The sequence below is a fragment of the Heloderma suspectum genome, chromosome 1 (assembly GCF_057233095.1).
Source record: "Heloderma suspectum isolate Gila_16-S chromosome 1, 16-S_ref, whole genome shotgun sequence".
Lineage (NCBI taxonomy): Eukaryota > Metazoa > Chordata > Lepidosauria > Squamata > Helodermatidae > Heloderma > Heloderma suspectum.
In genome coordinates, this window is record NC_139458.1 from 403,109,487 (window position 1) to 403,125,283 (window position 15,797).

Consider the following 15,797-nt stretch of genomic DNA (forward strand, 5'->3'; position numbering starts at 1 on the left):
GGGTTGTCATCATGTGCAAACCGGGTGAGTGTGGGTTGTTGTTGTTGTTGTTCAGTCGTGTCCGACTCTTCGTGACCCCATGGACCATAGCACGCCAGGCCTTCCTGTCCTGCGCTCTCTCCCGGAGTGTGCTCAAGTTCATATTCATTACATCGGTGATGCTATCTAGCCATCTCATCCTCTGCCATCCCCTTCTCCTTTTGCGTTCAGTCTTTCCCAGCATCAGGGTCTTTTCCAGAGAGTTTTCTCTTCGCATTAGGTGGCCAAAATATTTGAGCTTCAGCTTCAGTATCTGTCCTTCCAATGAGCAGTCAGGGTTGATTTCCTTTAGGATGGACTGATTTGACCTCCTTGCAGTCCAGGGGGCTTGTAAGAGTCTTCTCCAGCACCACAGTTCGACCCATCCTACTACAGGTCCCCTTTTCATAACCCAGAGCTTAAGGCATCTCCTTTCAGACCCCCCACCTTCCTTCCCACAACTTCTCAGCCCTCAGCCTCCTTAACTGCCTGCCACCCCAGCCTCTAGTACACAGCTGTTGCCATCTGTAGGCCCTAATATGAGGGCTCCCCACCCAGCTCACCATTGCCCCCTTAAATGTCAGTTCCCCTCAGGTCCCGGCCTCCTCTTCCCCCTCCCCGGGATTTGAGAGTGCACACGAGACAGTCTTGCATGCGGGAGTCCTTTTTAGCGGCATTTTTTTTTTTTTTAAGCCAAGCTGGGCAATAACAATGTGAGGGCGAGATGATGGCGGTGTTAGGCCCCACAGGCAGCCAGTCACATTTCTCTTTTTGCTTGCGTATTAATTCAAATGTGATAAGAGGAGGAGGCTGCTGCTGCTGCTGCTGCTACTAAACCTCTTTGCATTTTTAATGGCGGCTATTTATCATGCCGTATTTCCCTGTCCGGGGGAAATGAATCCCCATAACATATGAGCAGTTCTCGCTTTCTCTGTAGAGAGAAGGGAGACGAGCGTTCATCACAGCCCCTTCCGGAGGGGGGCAAGGGAGGGAGGCGGCCTGCCGAGGCCCTGCCCGCCGGGGGTTTGGCTGGCTGACTGGCGGGCGGAGTGGCGGACGAAACCTGCGTGGCTTTCCTTGGCTCGTTAGAGGGAGCTGTCGGCCGGAGGGAGCGGCGCTTGCTGCAGTGGGGGGCCCGCTCCTGCTTCTCGCCGCCGCTTCCACCTCCTCGGGAGCCAGCGAGACCCGCCGAGCCAGCAGCAGGGGAAAGAGGCGGCGACGGCGGTAGAGGTGGGCGAGGGCTGGCAGGGCCCTGGCAGTCACGGTCGCCGCTGCTGCCGCCGCCACCGCCGCCATGAATCCCGCGAGCTCCTCAGGACCGGCCCCGGGAAGAAAGCCGGCCGGCCGGAGGTACGGAAAGCCCCCACCCGTCCTTCCCCAGTGAGCAGAGCCCCCGTCGAGAGAAAGGGCGCCGGGGGGAAAGGAGAGGAGGATGCGGGAGGCGTCCCTGAGCGGCGGGCGGCGCTCTCGTCGGGCGGTTAGGACGGGCAGCCGCAGCTCCCGCCTGAGGGGACGCGGAGGGCAGGCTCTCGCTTCCCTTGGCGCCCTTGAGCGGGTCCCCCTCGCAGCCCGAGACCAGGTCGGGGCGCCTCGTTCCCGCTGGCGCTCTCTTCGGGTCCTCCCCTGGCTCCGGGCGAGCTGGCGATGATGGAGGCGGCGGAGAGCGGCTGGGGGCTCCCGGCCGCCCTTGAGAAGGCTTCCCCCGCACCCGAGGCGGGGAGGGGCCAGGGTCGCCCCCCCGCTGCCGCCTCTCCGCGCCCATTTTAGGCGAAGGGGGGTGCGCGCGCGGGGGTGCCCACTCCCTCTCCCGCCCAGAGCGAGTGTGGACGGTGGTCCTTCTGGAGGCTCTCCTCCTGGATTGAATTTGAACGGGGGGGCGTGGGGCACGGACACCCCGTTCGTGTCCTTGAGAGCCCAGCGCTTACAGGCACCGACGCCGTTTTTCGCGAGCGCCCTTGTTTTGGGCTTCAGAGGCAGGCACCCTGTTGGTGTCCTTGAGAGAAGCCCCGAATTGTCGGGGGAGCAGCTTCAGTCTCTGGAAAAGAACCTATTTCTAGCCATACCAGCCCAGTGAGGAAGGATATGCCTTTTTCTCCGGGATAGTCGCTGAGATCCTTCTTGTTTTAAATTGCATGGGAACAAAGATTGAAGGGCCCCTCCCGTGAAAGGTCTTGGGGGGCGGGGAGTAGAGTCACTTCATTTTTGCCTTTGAATCTGTTCCCCTTACTAGATTTTGGGTACCCTTGGGAGGACCTTCCATTCTTGAGTTGATTGTAGAGTCGCTAGTCCGCAGGATCTTCTGTCTCTCTTCTCTCCTCCCCCCCCCCCCCGGTGAATAGTGGGTCTCGCCTGATGTTCTGAAAGACCTTTGGCCACAATCAGAATGCTCCTCTCTGCAATCCGCCCCCAATCTGTCCCATAAGGAGGAAGAGAACCTTTTAAAATGTGGCGAGCCTCCCCATTTAACTCCGAGATTCTTCTCAAGAGTGCTGCTCTGCGTCTTCCCCAAATGGCGAAGATGCTCAAGAGCACCCGCGGAGTTCTCTTTCCGAGTTCTCCATTTGACCGGGGGAGCGAGCAGAGCTTCCGCCTTTTTTCGCTGCTCTTGCAAGTGTTTAGTGCTGTTTTAGAGAGGGCCAGAGCAGGCGCCCCCACCACTACATCCCGTCTCCACCCGAAATAGGCTGTAGGGGAGAAAGATAGCAGTGCTGTTGAGCTTAAGAGCACCCCCCCCCCGCCCGTACCGTGCAGAGAACAGCGCTTATGTACCCCAACAGGTGCGGAAGTCGCACTTGCTGCCGCCACCTCTGCCCTTTGGCACTATCGGGCGCACCCCTCTACCCACCCATCCACTTGGGTGGAGAGCGTGGGGAGGAAGGGGCACACCCGCCGGGGGCGTTGGAGGCAGAGCTCAGTCCTCTTCTCCAGGGGCCGAGGAGAGGAGGACGTGATAGGCCCCGAAAACCGTGTCTGGAGGCGCCGCCGGATTTAGCCACAACCCGGGCCAAATCCTCTTGGCGGCGCTTTTGCTGGCCGGGTGGCAGCCCCCAACATTTGTGCCGCTGGCCTGTTACTGAGTCGCTCACTCCCCGCGTGTCTTTCTCCCCCTCAGGGAGTTGGAAAGGGACTAGGGAGCTGGCGCAGAGCGCTCCCCGACCGTTACTTTGGGGTCGGGCCAGCCACCTCCGTGTCCATGAGACCGCCGTCTTCCCGTCAGAGGAGCTGCCGCCGCCGCCACCTCCTCCTTGACCAGCAGCCATCAACCAGAGCGCGCGCCGCCGGTACTACCGCCGCCGGGCCCAGCTCCCTCGGCCCTGCCGCCGCCTTTCCTCTGCGCAGCAGAAGGTGAGTGATCTGCTGAGTTCTGTCGGTTGAGCCTTGCCTTGTGATTCCTCGGTATTACTCTGCTATCTCCTAGTGATTTCTCTTAGCCGTTCATAGACATTGGCTATTCCTCTTCTCCAGCTTTTATAGTGCAGTCTTTCTTACACATGTGTAGTAGTTAGGTGCAAGCCCCATTGAATTCAGTGGGACCTACTCCCAAGTAAGAATGTCAGTGGGATTTCATCCTTGGTCTTCCTTCCTTTTTTGTCTTCCACTTCCTATCAGGGATTCTCTACCACATTTCTTCTTCTGCCACCTTCCCTTACTGACTAAGGAGGACTTAAGCATCTCCTTGCTTTTATTGTGTAAGACTAGCCATGATATATTACCAATTTGTTTGTGGGGAAAAGCAAGGGAACCCTCAAAAGGGCTGCCTTTGAGTGTACTGTCATTACATTTGTTTTTTTTCTTACCACAGGGAATGTATATTTCCTTTGCATGCCTGCTATTACCTTACATAACTGAACACAACATACAGTTATCTACTTGAATAAAAATATGTCTGTCTGTTTAAAAAAAAACCCAGGGCCATAAGGAAGGCTTTTGTGAGATTTCTTTCTAGCCATCATAAATATACTGGCAATTAATATAGGTGATTCTCATTTGTAGCTTGGGGTGATTTTGGGGGTCATTTTTTTTTTTTTTTAAAGTAAGATTGGCTATATACATCCTGTGTAGCAAATCTAGGTAGCAATCCTCAGACTTATCTTTCCTCAAGATGGAAAAGACAGATATGACTCAATGCAGTATATGTGTGAAAACAGGCCAACTAGAGGGGAAATCTTTGCTAAGGTGACTCAACACTTGCCATGTGTGCACTACCATTTATTTGAAGTAAAGCCATATTGGTCATTGGTAAGCAGGAAATTGTGTTCTTCATGTTGAGTAATTTCTCTCTTTCTTATCCTGTAGGAAAAGACTACAGATCCCCGTGTGAAAAGAATGGCTGTGACTTTAGAACAGGCCCAAAGGGCGGGCTATATATTTCTGAAAGCACTCTTAAGATTTGGCTTCATGGTTGCTAATAACCTTGTTGCTATTCCATCCTACATTCTGTATTTAATAGTACTGCAACCTCTCCGATTGTTGGATAGTAAACGATTCTGGTATATTGAAGGAGTATTATTTAAATGGCTTTTAGCTATGGTGGCATCCTGGGGCTGGTGGGCAGGATATACAGGTAAGAGCAACTTATTACTTGAAATGAAATGTACATATATACAGGAATAAAATTATATATTGAAGCATTGAGATGAATGGATGTCGCCTAAAATATTTTTCTGTGTTATTATATGGATATATTCAATGTTTATAGAGCAACACAGCTTAGGCTGTAATCCTATGCACATTTTTTGTTATCTTATTTAGAATAATGTTGAAAAGTGTTCAAAGCAGCTTACAAATTCATTTCCAAAGAATGAACTCAAAACAGCCCAAACCCTGTAAAATATGAATTAAAAAGATGATAAATTAAAATACAAAGCATCAAATGGGTTCCTAAAGCCATTTATTCCCCTCCTTCCTCAAAGGCACACTTAAACAAAACTGTTTTTGTTTGTTGTGTAAAAGAAAGGAGGAGCGGTTCAGGTGGACTTCTCTGAGAAGAGAGGGACCCCTGCTGAATTTCTGGGATTTATTGCTAAGTAAACACGCACTTACTTTGATATGTCTAGAGGGAAAATAGGGTTTTTTGCAAGGATACTAGGAGAATGGGACACATTATGTTCCTTTATAGGAACCATAGCTGTGAAAATTGGGTCACCCCAGTGACAGGAGTGGAGGGCAGGTTTTGCCCTCTCTTCATCACTAGCCTCAAGTGCAGTGCTTTATTTTTCTCTATAGGGTTGAATGGTGAACATTCACTTACAGGGAAGAAAGAAGGGTGCATCCATTGTTTAGGATGAAGGGCAGTTTTTATTCTTAGCTCTATCCTAGGTTGTGTCTGTGGTTTCAATAGACTGTTAGAATATTGGGAATTAGCATGTCTGTGTGTTATAGTGAGTGTCCAAAATCTGGTTAATGTTGACATTCAGTTTTGTGAATAGCAATATATGTGTTTCTGTGAATGTCACCATTTACCAGATTTCAGACCATTGCAGAAACATTTGTAGATAAAATCTGTATGGCTGTAAATGGAGAAATATATATATTCCCAATATAGCTCAGTTCATAAATGCATCACTGCCATGGTTGCTACATAAAATGTTACCTATGCAGCTTTACATAGTAAGTCTTTAGTATGGAGCAGTAAGACATTGGTATAGAACAATGTCCTGCTTTTAGGTCTCCTGTTGACAGCTGTTTGGCCACTGTGTGAACAGAATGCTAGACTAGATGGACCCTTGGTCTGATCCAGCATGGCTCTTCTTATGTTCTTAGCAGCTCCCATGTATTTGCAGTGATTTCAATGCACCACTGCAAATGCCCTGATCTGAAGGTAATAGCCCTGTATGCTTCCCTGTAACATTTTGATTGTCAATAAAGAAGCTATGTTTAAGAGCATATGGTGAAGAGCAGGTACATATCCCTTAATTATGTAGCTCCTTGTATGCTTTCAATTCTTACTGGTTTGATGATAAAGATTGGTTTTTCTTGTTCTCTATTTCTTCTTAGTAAGTAATTTCAATTTAACTACTGACTTTCCAAACTAGGAAGTTGTATGGATGCTTTTACTTCCTGTCCTTAGCTTCTTTTATTTTTTTGGTAGCACAGTATGTAACAGTAGCCATCAGATCTTTAGATGTTCACAAATTCAAAAGAGAGATTGTCAGTATTTGCCATGTAGAAAGTATGCTAGTATCCTGTGTCAATTATGTTTATCCACTGGTGTTTTGCTAGCCCATTTAGGCAAGCCTAGGGATGATCATAGTGCCACACAGCGGTAACCAATGAACGTCCTAAACATTAACTGGGCATGTTTAGCCTTGAGAAGAGAAGACTGAGAGGAGATATGATAGCGCTCTTCAAGTACTTGAAAGGTTGTCACAGAGAGGAAGGACAGGATCTCTTCTCGATCATTCCAGAGTGCAGGACACGGAATAATGGGCTCAAGTTACAGGAAGCCAGATTCCGGCTGAACATCAGGGAAAACTTCCTGACTCTTAGAGCAATACGACAATGGAACCAATTCCCTAGGGAGGTGGTGGGCTGTCCCACACGGGAGGCATTCAAGACAAGGCTGGACAGCCATCTGTCAGGGATGCTCTGACTTCGATTCCTGCATTGAGCAGGGGGTTGGACTCGATGGCCTTGTAGGCCCCTTCCAACCCTATGATTCTATGTTTACGAGGAAATGTTCCACTGAGTTCAATGAGGTTTACTTCCTAGTCAATATGCTTTGGCCAGAATCCAGATAGAACTTCATTTCTCAGCAAAGCAGATTTCAAGAGCTGTTGCCCTCTCTTGTTGTGTGCTTTTCTGAGATGAACACTTTTTTATTGGATGCTTTAAGATGAGATTCTGGTGGTTCTTCGCCAGGATGAGGCAATTCTAGTTCTTGTTCAGTTTCTAGGATGTTCTTATGCAAATCTTTAAGTGGTCTATAAAGTGAAAGTAAAATATAAATTACAATGTGAGTTCAGTTTTTCTTCTACCTTCATCCGTCATGAGCAACAAGCACATAAGTCACATACAGTTTGAGAGTGGCTCAAAGGTTTCAGTTTTCCAATATGAGAAAACACTCCTTGCCTATTTGGCTTCAGATATTGTTGGTTTGTTTTCTCAAATTATAACTTTTAAAGATGTTTACTCAAAAATAGTCTACATAGTATTCACAGCAGTAGATTTCTATTTAAAGCCTTCATGCATAATGGAGGAAAGTTATTCTAGCAAGGAAAAGGATTTTTATGTTGTATTCTCTTAGGTATGTGAAGTTTACTGGGAAAATGGTGGGGTCAATGTTCCTGTTTATTACACTAGGGATATCATGTGCTGATAAAAAAGTGCTAGTTAAAATTCAAGTCAATTGTTCCATGGTGAGATATGAGTACTTGTGGTTCTAAAAGTATGTTTATTTGGAGACCATTTCTTCTGATTTCAGGATGGTGCAGTCAGTGTAGTGTGTTCTGCCTATTGCTTGAAAGGTGTGCCATGATCTATACTCATAGTCTGGTTCTGAAATTCTGATAGACCTCTGAGCATTATGGCTATCTTAGTTTCTTTTACAATTTATGAATTCTTTAGGGTACATGCTTGAACCAGTTGGTCTAATAGTAGAATGAACAACAACGGTGTTAACAAAGTAATGCTATCCTCCTGTTTACACAATGCATAAAGAAACTTATCAAGTATAAGAAGTTGTACAGGTATGATAGAAGCAAGTACATTACTTTTCCTGTTGAGTTTTGTCCAAAGAAAGGTGAAGTACATTTTCCCCCCTTCCCTTTCCTTTAGTAATCATTATTTTGGCCATTTTGAATATTTAGAATACATGTAATAGGTGAATGTGCACTTAATGTGCTCCTTACTGTTGAGAAGATAATTGTCCATGCTTATTTGTTCAAGGGCACAATCTTATGGGGATAGATGGCCGCCTCCGAACTCGGAGGCGACCACCTGTCCAATGCAGGGCAGGAGAAGCTCGGAGGGGATCGTTCCCTCTGCGCTTCTCCTGCCCTGCATTTGCAGCTAGACAGCCGATTTTGGCTGTCTAGCTGTGGGAAGGCGGAGCGGGGGAGGAGGCTGCCAGATGACACGTAAGTTGTGTTGTACTAGCATTTCCGCCTTCCCTGGCCTGGAACACCCCCTCAAATACTCCATTTTGACCACTCCACGCCCATCTTTGGAGTGTGGAGTGCAGGGCTGTTCCATGCTGCCTGTGAGGCAGCGCGGAATGCGGGGAAGGTTGGTTCTCCAGTAACCAACTTCGGAGTGTGGGCTCCAAGGTTGGTTCCTGGAAAACCAGGTATCCTGTAGCCATCTAGCCACTGACTAGCGGCCATAGGATTGCTCCCTAAGGTAAAATGTTTAAGAAACCATGCCTCTCTTCCTAAAGGGAATAAAAAACATCATACTTCTTCTTATATGATTTTAGAAAGAGGCCCTAAAGTATAAAATAATAATAATTGCTCTTCAGTTCTCTTCCATTACATTTGAATCATGTGCTTTACAGTTATGTCATCTGCTAGCAATTTCTGAAGCATTTGACTTCAACTTCTCAGGTGTCGACACTCATTCACAGCCATGTGCTAAAACAGGTTGGACCTGTGATGGGGAGTTTTGATGACTGCTCCCTCACCTACATTTTCTATCTGCAGTGATAAAGTGATTTTGCCACATACGAGGGAAAGCCCCAGAAGTAGTTGTATGACACAGTACTTAGCTGGTTTCCTATTACTGTAAATGTATTGGAGACTTTACAATTGCCTGTTAATGATTGCTAACAGGTTATTTTCTGTCTAAGGCTGCAGTCTCAGGGCCAAACTAGAAATAAGAATGAAAGCTTTCCACTGTGTCTGCATCCTTCACATACAGTCAGGGCCAGAAATATTGGAACAAGGATAACTGTTTTGGCAGTTGGCCTCTGTACACCACCACACTGAAGTTGAAAGGAAACACACCCAGATGGGAGCGAAGTCAGGACTTTCAGCTGTAATTCAAGGGGTTTGACAAAAGTGGGGCACTAACCATTTAGGAAGTACAGCCAGTGGCATACACCCCCCCCATCGTTGGTGGCTCATAAGTAATGGAACGAATGGCTGACAAGCAGCTGCATGGCCAGGTGTGGCCTGATTCCTGGTTACCCCATGGCCAAGCAGGCAGATAAAAGGCCTGGAGGTGGTTCTGAGTGTCACATTTGCATTTGGTGGCTGCTCACTAGAACTTTCAACATGAGGTCCAAAGAGGTGTCCATGTGAGTGAAGGAGGCCATCATTAGGCTGAGGAAACAAAATAAACCCATCAGAGAGATAGCAAAAACAGTGGGAGTGGCCAATACAACAGTTTGGAACATCCTGAAAAAGAAGGAATTAACTGGCAAACTCAGCAACAGCAAAAGGCCTGGAAGACCACGGAAGACAACTAAAGTGGATGACCGCAGAATTCTGCTCATGGTGAAGAGGAACCCTTTCACAACATCTAGCCAGGTCAAGAACGATCTTGCGGAGGTAGGCATGTCATTGTCAACATCTACAGTCAAGAGACAGCTTTATGAATGTAAATACAGAGGCTTCACAACAAGGTGCAAACCACTGGTAACGCTCAAGAACAGAAAGGCCAGATTAGCCTTTGCCAGCAAACACCTAAAAAAGCCTGCCCAGTTCTGGAATGAGATTCTTTGGACTGATGAAACTGAGATGAACTTGTACCAGAATGATGGGAAGAGAAAAGTATGGAGAAGGAAAGGAACAGCTCATGATCCAAAGCATACCACATCATCTGTCAAACATGGTGGAGGCAGTGTTATGGCATAGGCATGTATGGCTGCCAATGGAACTGGGTCACTGGTGTTTATTAATGACCTGACTGCTGATAAAAGCAGCAGGATGAATTCTGAAGTGTATAGGGCTATCCTTTCTGCTCAGATTCAGCCGAATGCTGCCAAACTGATAGGATGCTGCTTCATATTGCAGATGGATAATGACCCAAAACATACAGCAAAAGCAGGCCAAGAGTTTCTCAAGGCAAAGAAGTGGGATATTCTTTAATGGCCAAGTCGGTCACCGGATCTCAACCCAATAGAGCATGCTTTTAACTTACTGAAGGCAAGACCGAAGGCAGAAAGACCCACAAACAAGCAGCAGCTGAAGGCAGCTGCAGTAAAGGCCTGGCAAAGCATCTCGAGGGAGGAAACTCAGCATTTGGTCATGTCCATGGGTTCCAGACTTCTGGAACACAGCATTTTGTTGTAGGCTCCCACTTGTTCAATCCCTACTTTGATAACAAGGGACTTACGTTAGACAATAAATGTAAACTAGCTATTGGAGAAGCAGGCTGAAATCCAGACCACGCCCTGCTATATTTGCTGCTCATTATTTGTCGTCTTTGGATCGTAATTTAGTTTCTTCTGTAGTGGTATAGAGATACTATTGTATTTTAAGAATGTTGAATATTATTACTATTTCTGTTAATATTTGTAAATTTAGAAGTGAGCATCAGACTGGGTTGAGTTAAATATAGGTTGTGGGCAAGTAATGCTCAAGGACAGATGACTTGTCCAGAAGAACTGTGCGCATCTTGTTGAGGACTACTCAAAGGCTCCATTTAACTTCATTTCCATGAAATTGTCATAAGCTATATTAGCTAGGTGTTCTACATACAATATCTAGTGAATGCAGTGGATATTAATCTGCAGTTGCTGAATGTGTTGTCATTATTAATGTAGGGGCTTCCACACCAGCCATTTTCTCTGGAATTGAAATTGCTTGCTCATTCAGTTATTCCAGAGAATCCAGACAGTGTTGCTTCCAAATTATTGCATTCTTATTCTTTTCTTGTTCTATTTTTTTCATGTGCTCATTTGTTGTGGGATTGCCCCCGCCCCCAAATCTTCAGATAGGATTGCAGTGCAATTGTTGCAGGCCTAGAGCATGTCACTACTCCTCTTTGTTTCCATCTTTTATTTTCTGCCTGTGCCTTTGTCGCTAACTTTTTTATAATGTAGCCAATCCTTCAGTGAGTTGTAATCACCATTTTCTCTCTTAAAATGTTCTTTTTTCTGCATAGAAGTGCAGTAGCCGCCCCATTTATAGTTTATAAAACCATTATAGTGCAATTTTTTAAGCATTTTTCATTTTTTTAAGAAGTGCATGGAGATATGTTGTGTCATGATATTTTTGTGCATGATTTTTCAGGTTAAAAAACAGGAAAACGGGGGAGAGGACAATAGCCACCTAAAGCACTGGATATTCCCACCACTGCTGTGATGCTCACTTTCTGTCAATGGGCATCATACAATTGTTACCATGCTTGCACAGGACACATCTCTATATGCACTGGAAACTTACTTTTCCATTTCAGGGAATAAGCCTTTTTGGAACACAAATAAAGTGTTCCAAATAAAGTGTTCTAAAGAGTTCAGATTTATTTAAGTCCTAAATCCAGTATATGTGCTGAATTATTTGACACTGGTCAAATAATGGATAAATATTTAAAACATTTGCTTATTAGAAATATAACTACAAAATATAATTATGAAACCCTTTATATTCAGATAACAAAGTTTAATTCTTAAAAATTATATTATTAGCGGTTGTGGAAATATAAATTTGTATAAAGTAAATTGATGTTTTTTGTAATTAATATGTTTTGCGTTAATAATTGATGTTTTAAATAATTGCATCTAATAAAATAAAGCATCTAATAATTGATCTTTTAAATATTTTATAATATTTGACTGATCAGTTCAACATCTCAGCCTTGGAAACAGTCAAGTGTATTCTTTGCAGACTGGCAGCTTGTAGTGAGTATATATAGTATAGTTAGTATATGGTACCTCATTGACTACCTTCTTTTGTGTCAACCTACTTGCACACAGGCTATTTACAGGGGCAGTGCTCCAAGTTCCTCCTCCATTAGAGGTGGCAGAAAGTGGTGATGAGGGACAAGTCCTTCACCATAGTGGCATTGTTATGGAACTTGCTTCCCAGGGAGATTTGTCTTGCCATGTTCCTATTAGATTTTAAATGAACAGTGAATACAGTTTTGTTTTGGAAGGCATTTGGGATCTGCTGCGTTTAATTGCTGGCTGCTTCCATTGCATTCCATTGTAGGAAATTAGAGCCACATGCCAGAGGTAGGTGGAGCTGAAGGCAAATGTGGGCAGGGAAATATGTTGTTTTGTGTGTGGCAAATTGGACAGTGGGGGATGGTCAGTACACTCTATGGGCTGCGAGAGACCCGTTAAGAGGATCCCCCTGTAGGCCATGTTGTTGTTGTTGTTCAGTCGTTCAGTCGTGTCCGACTCTTCGTGACCCCATGGACCATAGCACGCCAGGCCTTCCTGTCCTGCGCTCTCTCCCGGAGCGTGCTCAAGTTCATATTCATTGCATCCGTGATGCTATCTAGCCATCTCATCCTCTGCCGTCCCCTTCTCCTTTTGCCTTCAGTCTTTCCCAGCATCAGGGTCTTTTCCAGGGAGTTTTCTCTTCGCATTAGGTGGCCAAAATATTGGAGCTTCAGCTTCATTATCTGTCCTTCCAATGAGCATTCAGGGTTGATTTCCTTTAGGATGGACTGATTTGACCTCCTTGCAGTCCAGGGGACTCGTAAGAGTCTTCTCCAGCACCACAGTTCGAAAGCATCAATTCTTCGGCGCTCAGCCTTCCTTATAGTCCAGCTCTCACAGCCATACATTACTACTGGGAAAACCATAGCTTTGATTAGACGGACCTTTGTCGGCAAGGTGATGTCTCTGCTTCTTACTATGCTGTCTAGGTTTGCCATAGCTTTCCTCCCAAGGAGCAAGTGTCTTTTAATTTCATGGCTACAGTCACCATCTGCGGTGATCTTGGAGCCCAAGAAAGTAAAATCTGTCACTGCTTCCATTTCTTCCCCTTCTATATGCCAGGAAGTGATAGGGCCAGATGACATGATCTTAGTTTTTTTAATGTTGAGTTTCAAACCAGCTTTTGCACTCTCCTCTTTCACCCTCAACAAGAGGCTCTTGAGATCCTCTTCGCTTTCTGCCATTAGGGTGGTATTGTCTGCATATCGGAGGTGCCATTGCTTACCCTTATTTATTTATTGCATCTATATCCTGCCTTTTTTCCTCTTGAATGGAACGCAAGGCAGCTTACATTATCCTCCTCCTCTCCGTTTTATCCTCACAACAATAACCCTGTGAGGTAGGTTGGGCTGAGAGTCTGTGACTGGCCCAAATTCACCCAGTGAGCTTCCATGGCCAAGTGGGGACTAGAACCTGGATCTCCCAGCTCTCAGTCCGTCACTCTCACCACTACACTGGCTCTCATATGTGTGTTAAACCATAAAAAGCACGCATATGTGAATCATTTCTGAGATTCCATTATATTTTGTAGTCTGTTGGTTGCAGTACTTTAGAAGTAAAAAATACTATTCTGCATATATATAAGAACATCAGAAATTCTTACATAATTTTTGGATATGCATAATGTCATTTAAATTGATTCATTGGTAGGGGTTGGCTATCAACAATGATTTCTAAAACTTATTATACATAGTTGGTGTAGGTGATCAAGGAAATAATTGTAAAATTATAAGACCTGGGAGACATATTAAATCAATTCTCCTTACACTATTTTAGGGTTCATTGATAATTGCGTGTGTTCTCCCTTGAATTCCTTTTAACACTTTAACTGTCCAGAATTGAATACCATTCTCTGGTAGTCACTCAGCCAGTGGTGAGTAGTACAGTATTGTTACTTGTTATGGATAACGTACCTCTGTAAAAGCACCCACCCTAAATTAGTTTTGTACAATCATTTAAAAATCAATAAAATATGCACACATTGCTTGTTAGCCAATCTCTCAAAATTTCAGCAGCTAACTTGAGTTCCATAATGTTTGTAACCCCTCCTAGGTTTGTGTCATGTGCACATTAATCAGTATAACGTTCAGTTTTTGCCGTTGATACGTTAAACAGGATGACATTTATTCCTTTCGGTTTGGTATTGTTCTTTTAATTCGACTTTTTAAATTCCTCTTAAGTATTGCATATTAAATTGGATGTTGTTAAAATTTCAAGGGTTTCTCTTACAGAATTATGGGAATGAAATGGCCACAGTACTGGCAAAAGAGAATCAGCAGAGGGGGAATAGAGGAAGTACTTTTACTATTATACGCTGGAGATGACACAAACTGGAAATACCTACTTTTATTTCAGTTGTTATAGCAGAGGTTTATAGTTAGCTATTATTATTAATGTTGGCTAATAAAGCAACTTTGTGTTTCAAGTAAAAGCATTCCAGTGTTTTCATTTGCGTGAATCAACATTACTCGGGCTTCAAGTTGGAAAAATCATACCTGTAAATTGACGTGAAAATCAGAAGTTTTGTAGTCATAGAGGGATATGCTACAGTGGATGATAAGTGACTAACAGGAAGTATTTGTATATGTGTAGGATGCATGACCTTTTCTTCATTTTTGCCTGACTCTCTGTGCTCAGTTAACACTATCCCTTTGATTTTTAGGATCCATATGTGATCTGAGGAGATCTATGATTAATCTTCCAGTGTGGTTTTCTTTGGAAGGGGAAATGTAGGCTCAGGGTCTGCAAATCTGATTGCAGCAGTGCAGGTAGATGAGGAAATGCTGAACCCTTTTTCTAAGGCTGTTTTTGTGATCAAGTTTGTTCGCCTACCACTACAGTTGCTTTTGCACATGTGTAGGAAAGCAGCTGTGGGGCATTATGATTATAAAAATGGGCTTTAGGGAACAGGGTAAAACACCATTCCAAATCTTTTTTCCCCTTAAAAAAACAACACACTAGGAGATTGAACATGAATCTTCCAGCATCCCGTGCAGTTTGGTCTGCAGTCTTCAGACTGTCAACATAATCTTTGGGACATGAACAGATGTACATTTGTGTGTGTCTGGTCAATGCGGTGTTTCCTATCCTGACTAACCCATACAGCATAGCCTATACAACACATTTCCCTGCTGCCTGTTCTGAAGTCACATTTCATTTGCTTCCTCTGCTCACACCAATTGGTTGAACACTGAAGCAGCATGTTTTGCCCATCCCATAGAGGCATGTTTACATGCTCAGAGGTGTGTTTTACTAAAGAATTGATTTAATAGTGTATTCCTGAATGTCTGTGACAGGTATACCTTGATGATTTTGTCCTACTTTCAGACTTTCAAAGCTTTTTCTTTTGATTGATTTTTTGTAGGTTGTTTATCCGTACATTCATCCATAATTTGTATGCTTTATACCTTCATATATTTCTTCATTGTTGTGTGTGTGGAAATGGATACTATTTACTCTTGTTGTGATTCACAAGCCCATCCTGCAATATTACTCATCTGTTTATGAACTTCTCAACTATCTCCTTTGTAGTCATCGCAGGCAAAGGAGACAGTGGGCTCATTTAGACGATCAGCGGGGAAACAACACAGCATCGATTGATTCCCCTGCCCCCTCCGGTTGCGTGACTGGGATTATCCTAATTACCTGCACTGTGTTGCGGGTTGACTTGTTGTCCGAACTCAATGTGTGGCGCGAGCATAGTACATTTTCACCCACCCTACAATCCATATTGTGAGCCATGGGTTGTAGGGTGGGGTGAAAATGCACTATGCTCACGCTGCGTGCTGCGTTCAGATAACATAGCTACCCACAACATGGTGCGGGTAATTGGGGTAAACCCAGGTGCGTGACTGGTGTTGGGGGCGGGGGACACAACTGACCCTGTGTTGCTTTCCCTGCTGATCATCTGAACCCGGACACTATCTCCTTCAGTGATATGGATGACAAACAA

The 15,797-nt window shown here is 44.8% G+C and overlaps 1 protein-coding gene across 1 annotated transcript in view; it reads left to right on the forward strand.

The window, feature by feature from the left end:
- Positions 1 to 1,409: 1,409 nt before the first annotated feature.
- Positions 1,410 to 15,797, forward strand: part of LPGAT1 (lysophosphatidylglycerol acyltransferase 1) — an 82,296-nt gene continuing 67,908 nt past the window's right edge. The window contains exons 1-2 of the mRNA XM_084828867.1: positions 1,410 to 3,363; positions 4,315 to 4,582. Of these exons, the coding sequence (XP_084684993.1) occupies positions 4,345 to 4,582 (238 nt within the window). The 5' untranslated portion in view covers positions 1,410 to 3,363; positions 4,315 to 4,344. The remainder of the gene's footprint in view (positions 3,364 to 4,314; positions 4,583 to 15,797) is intronic.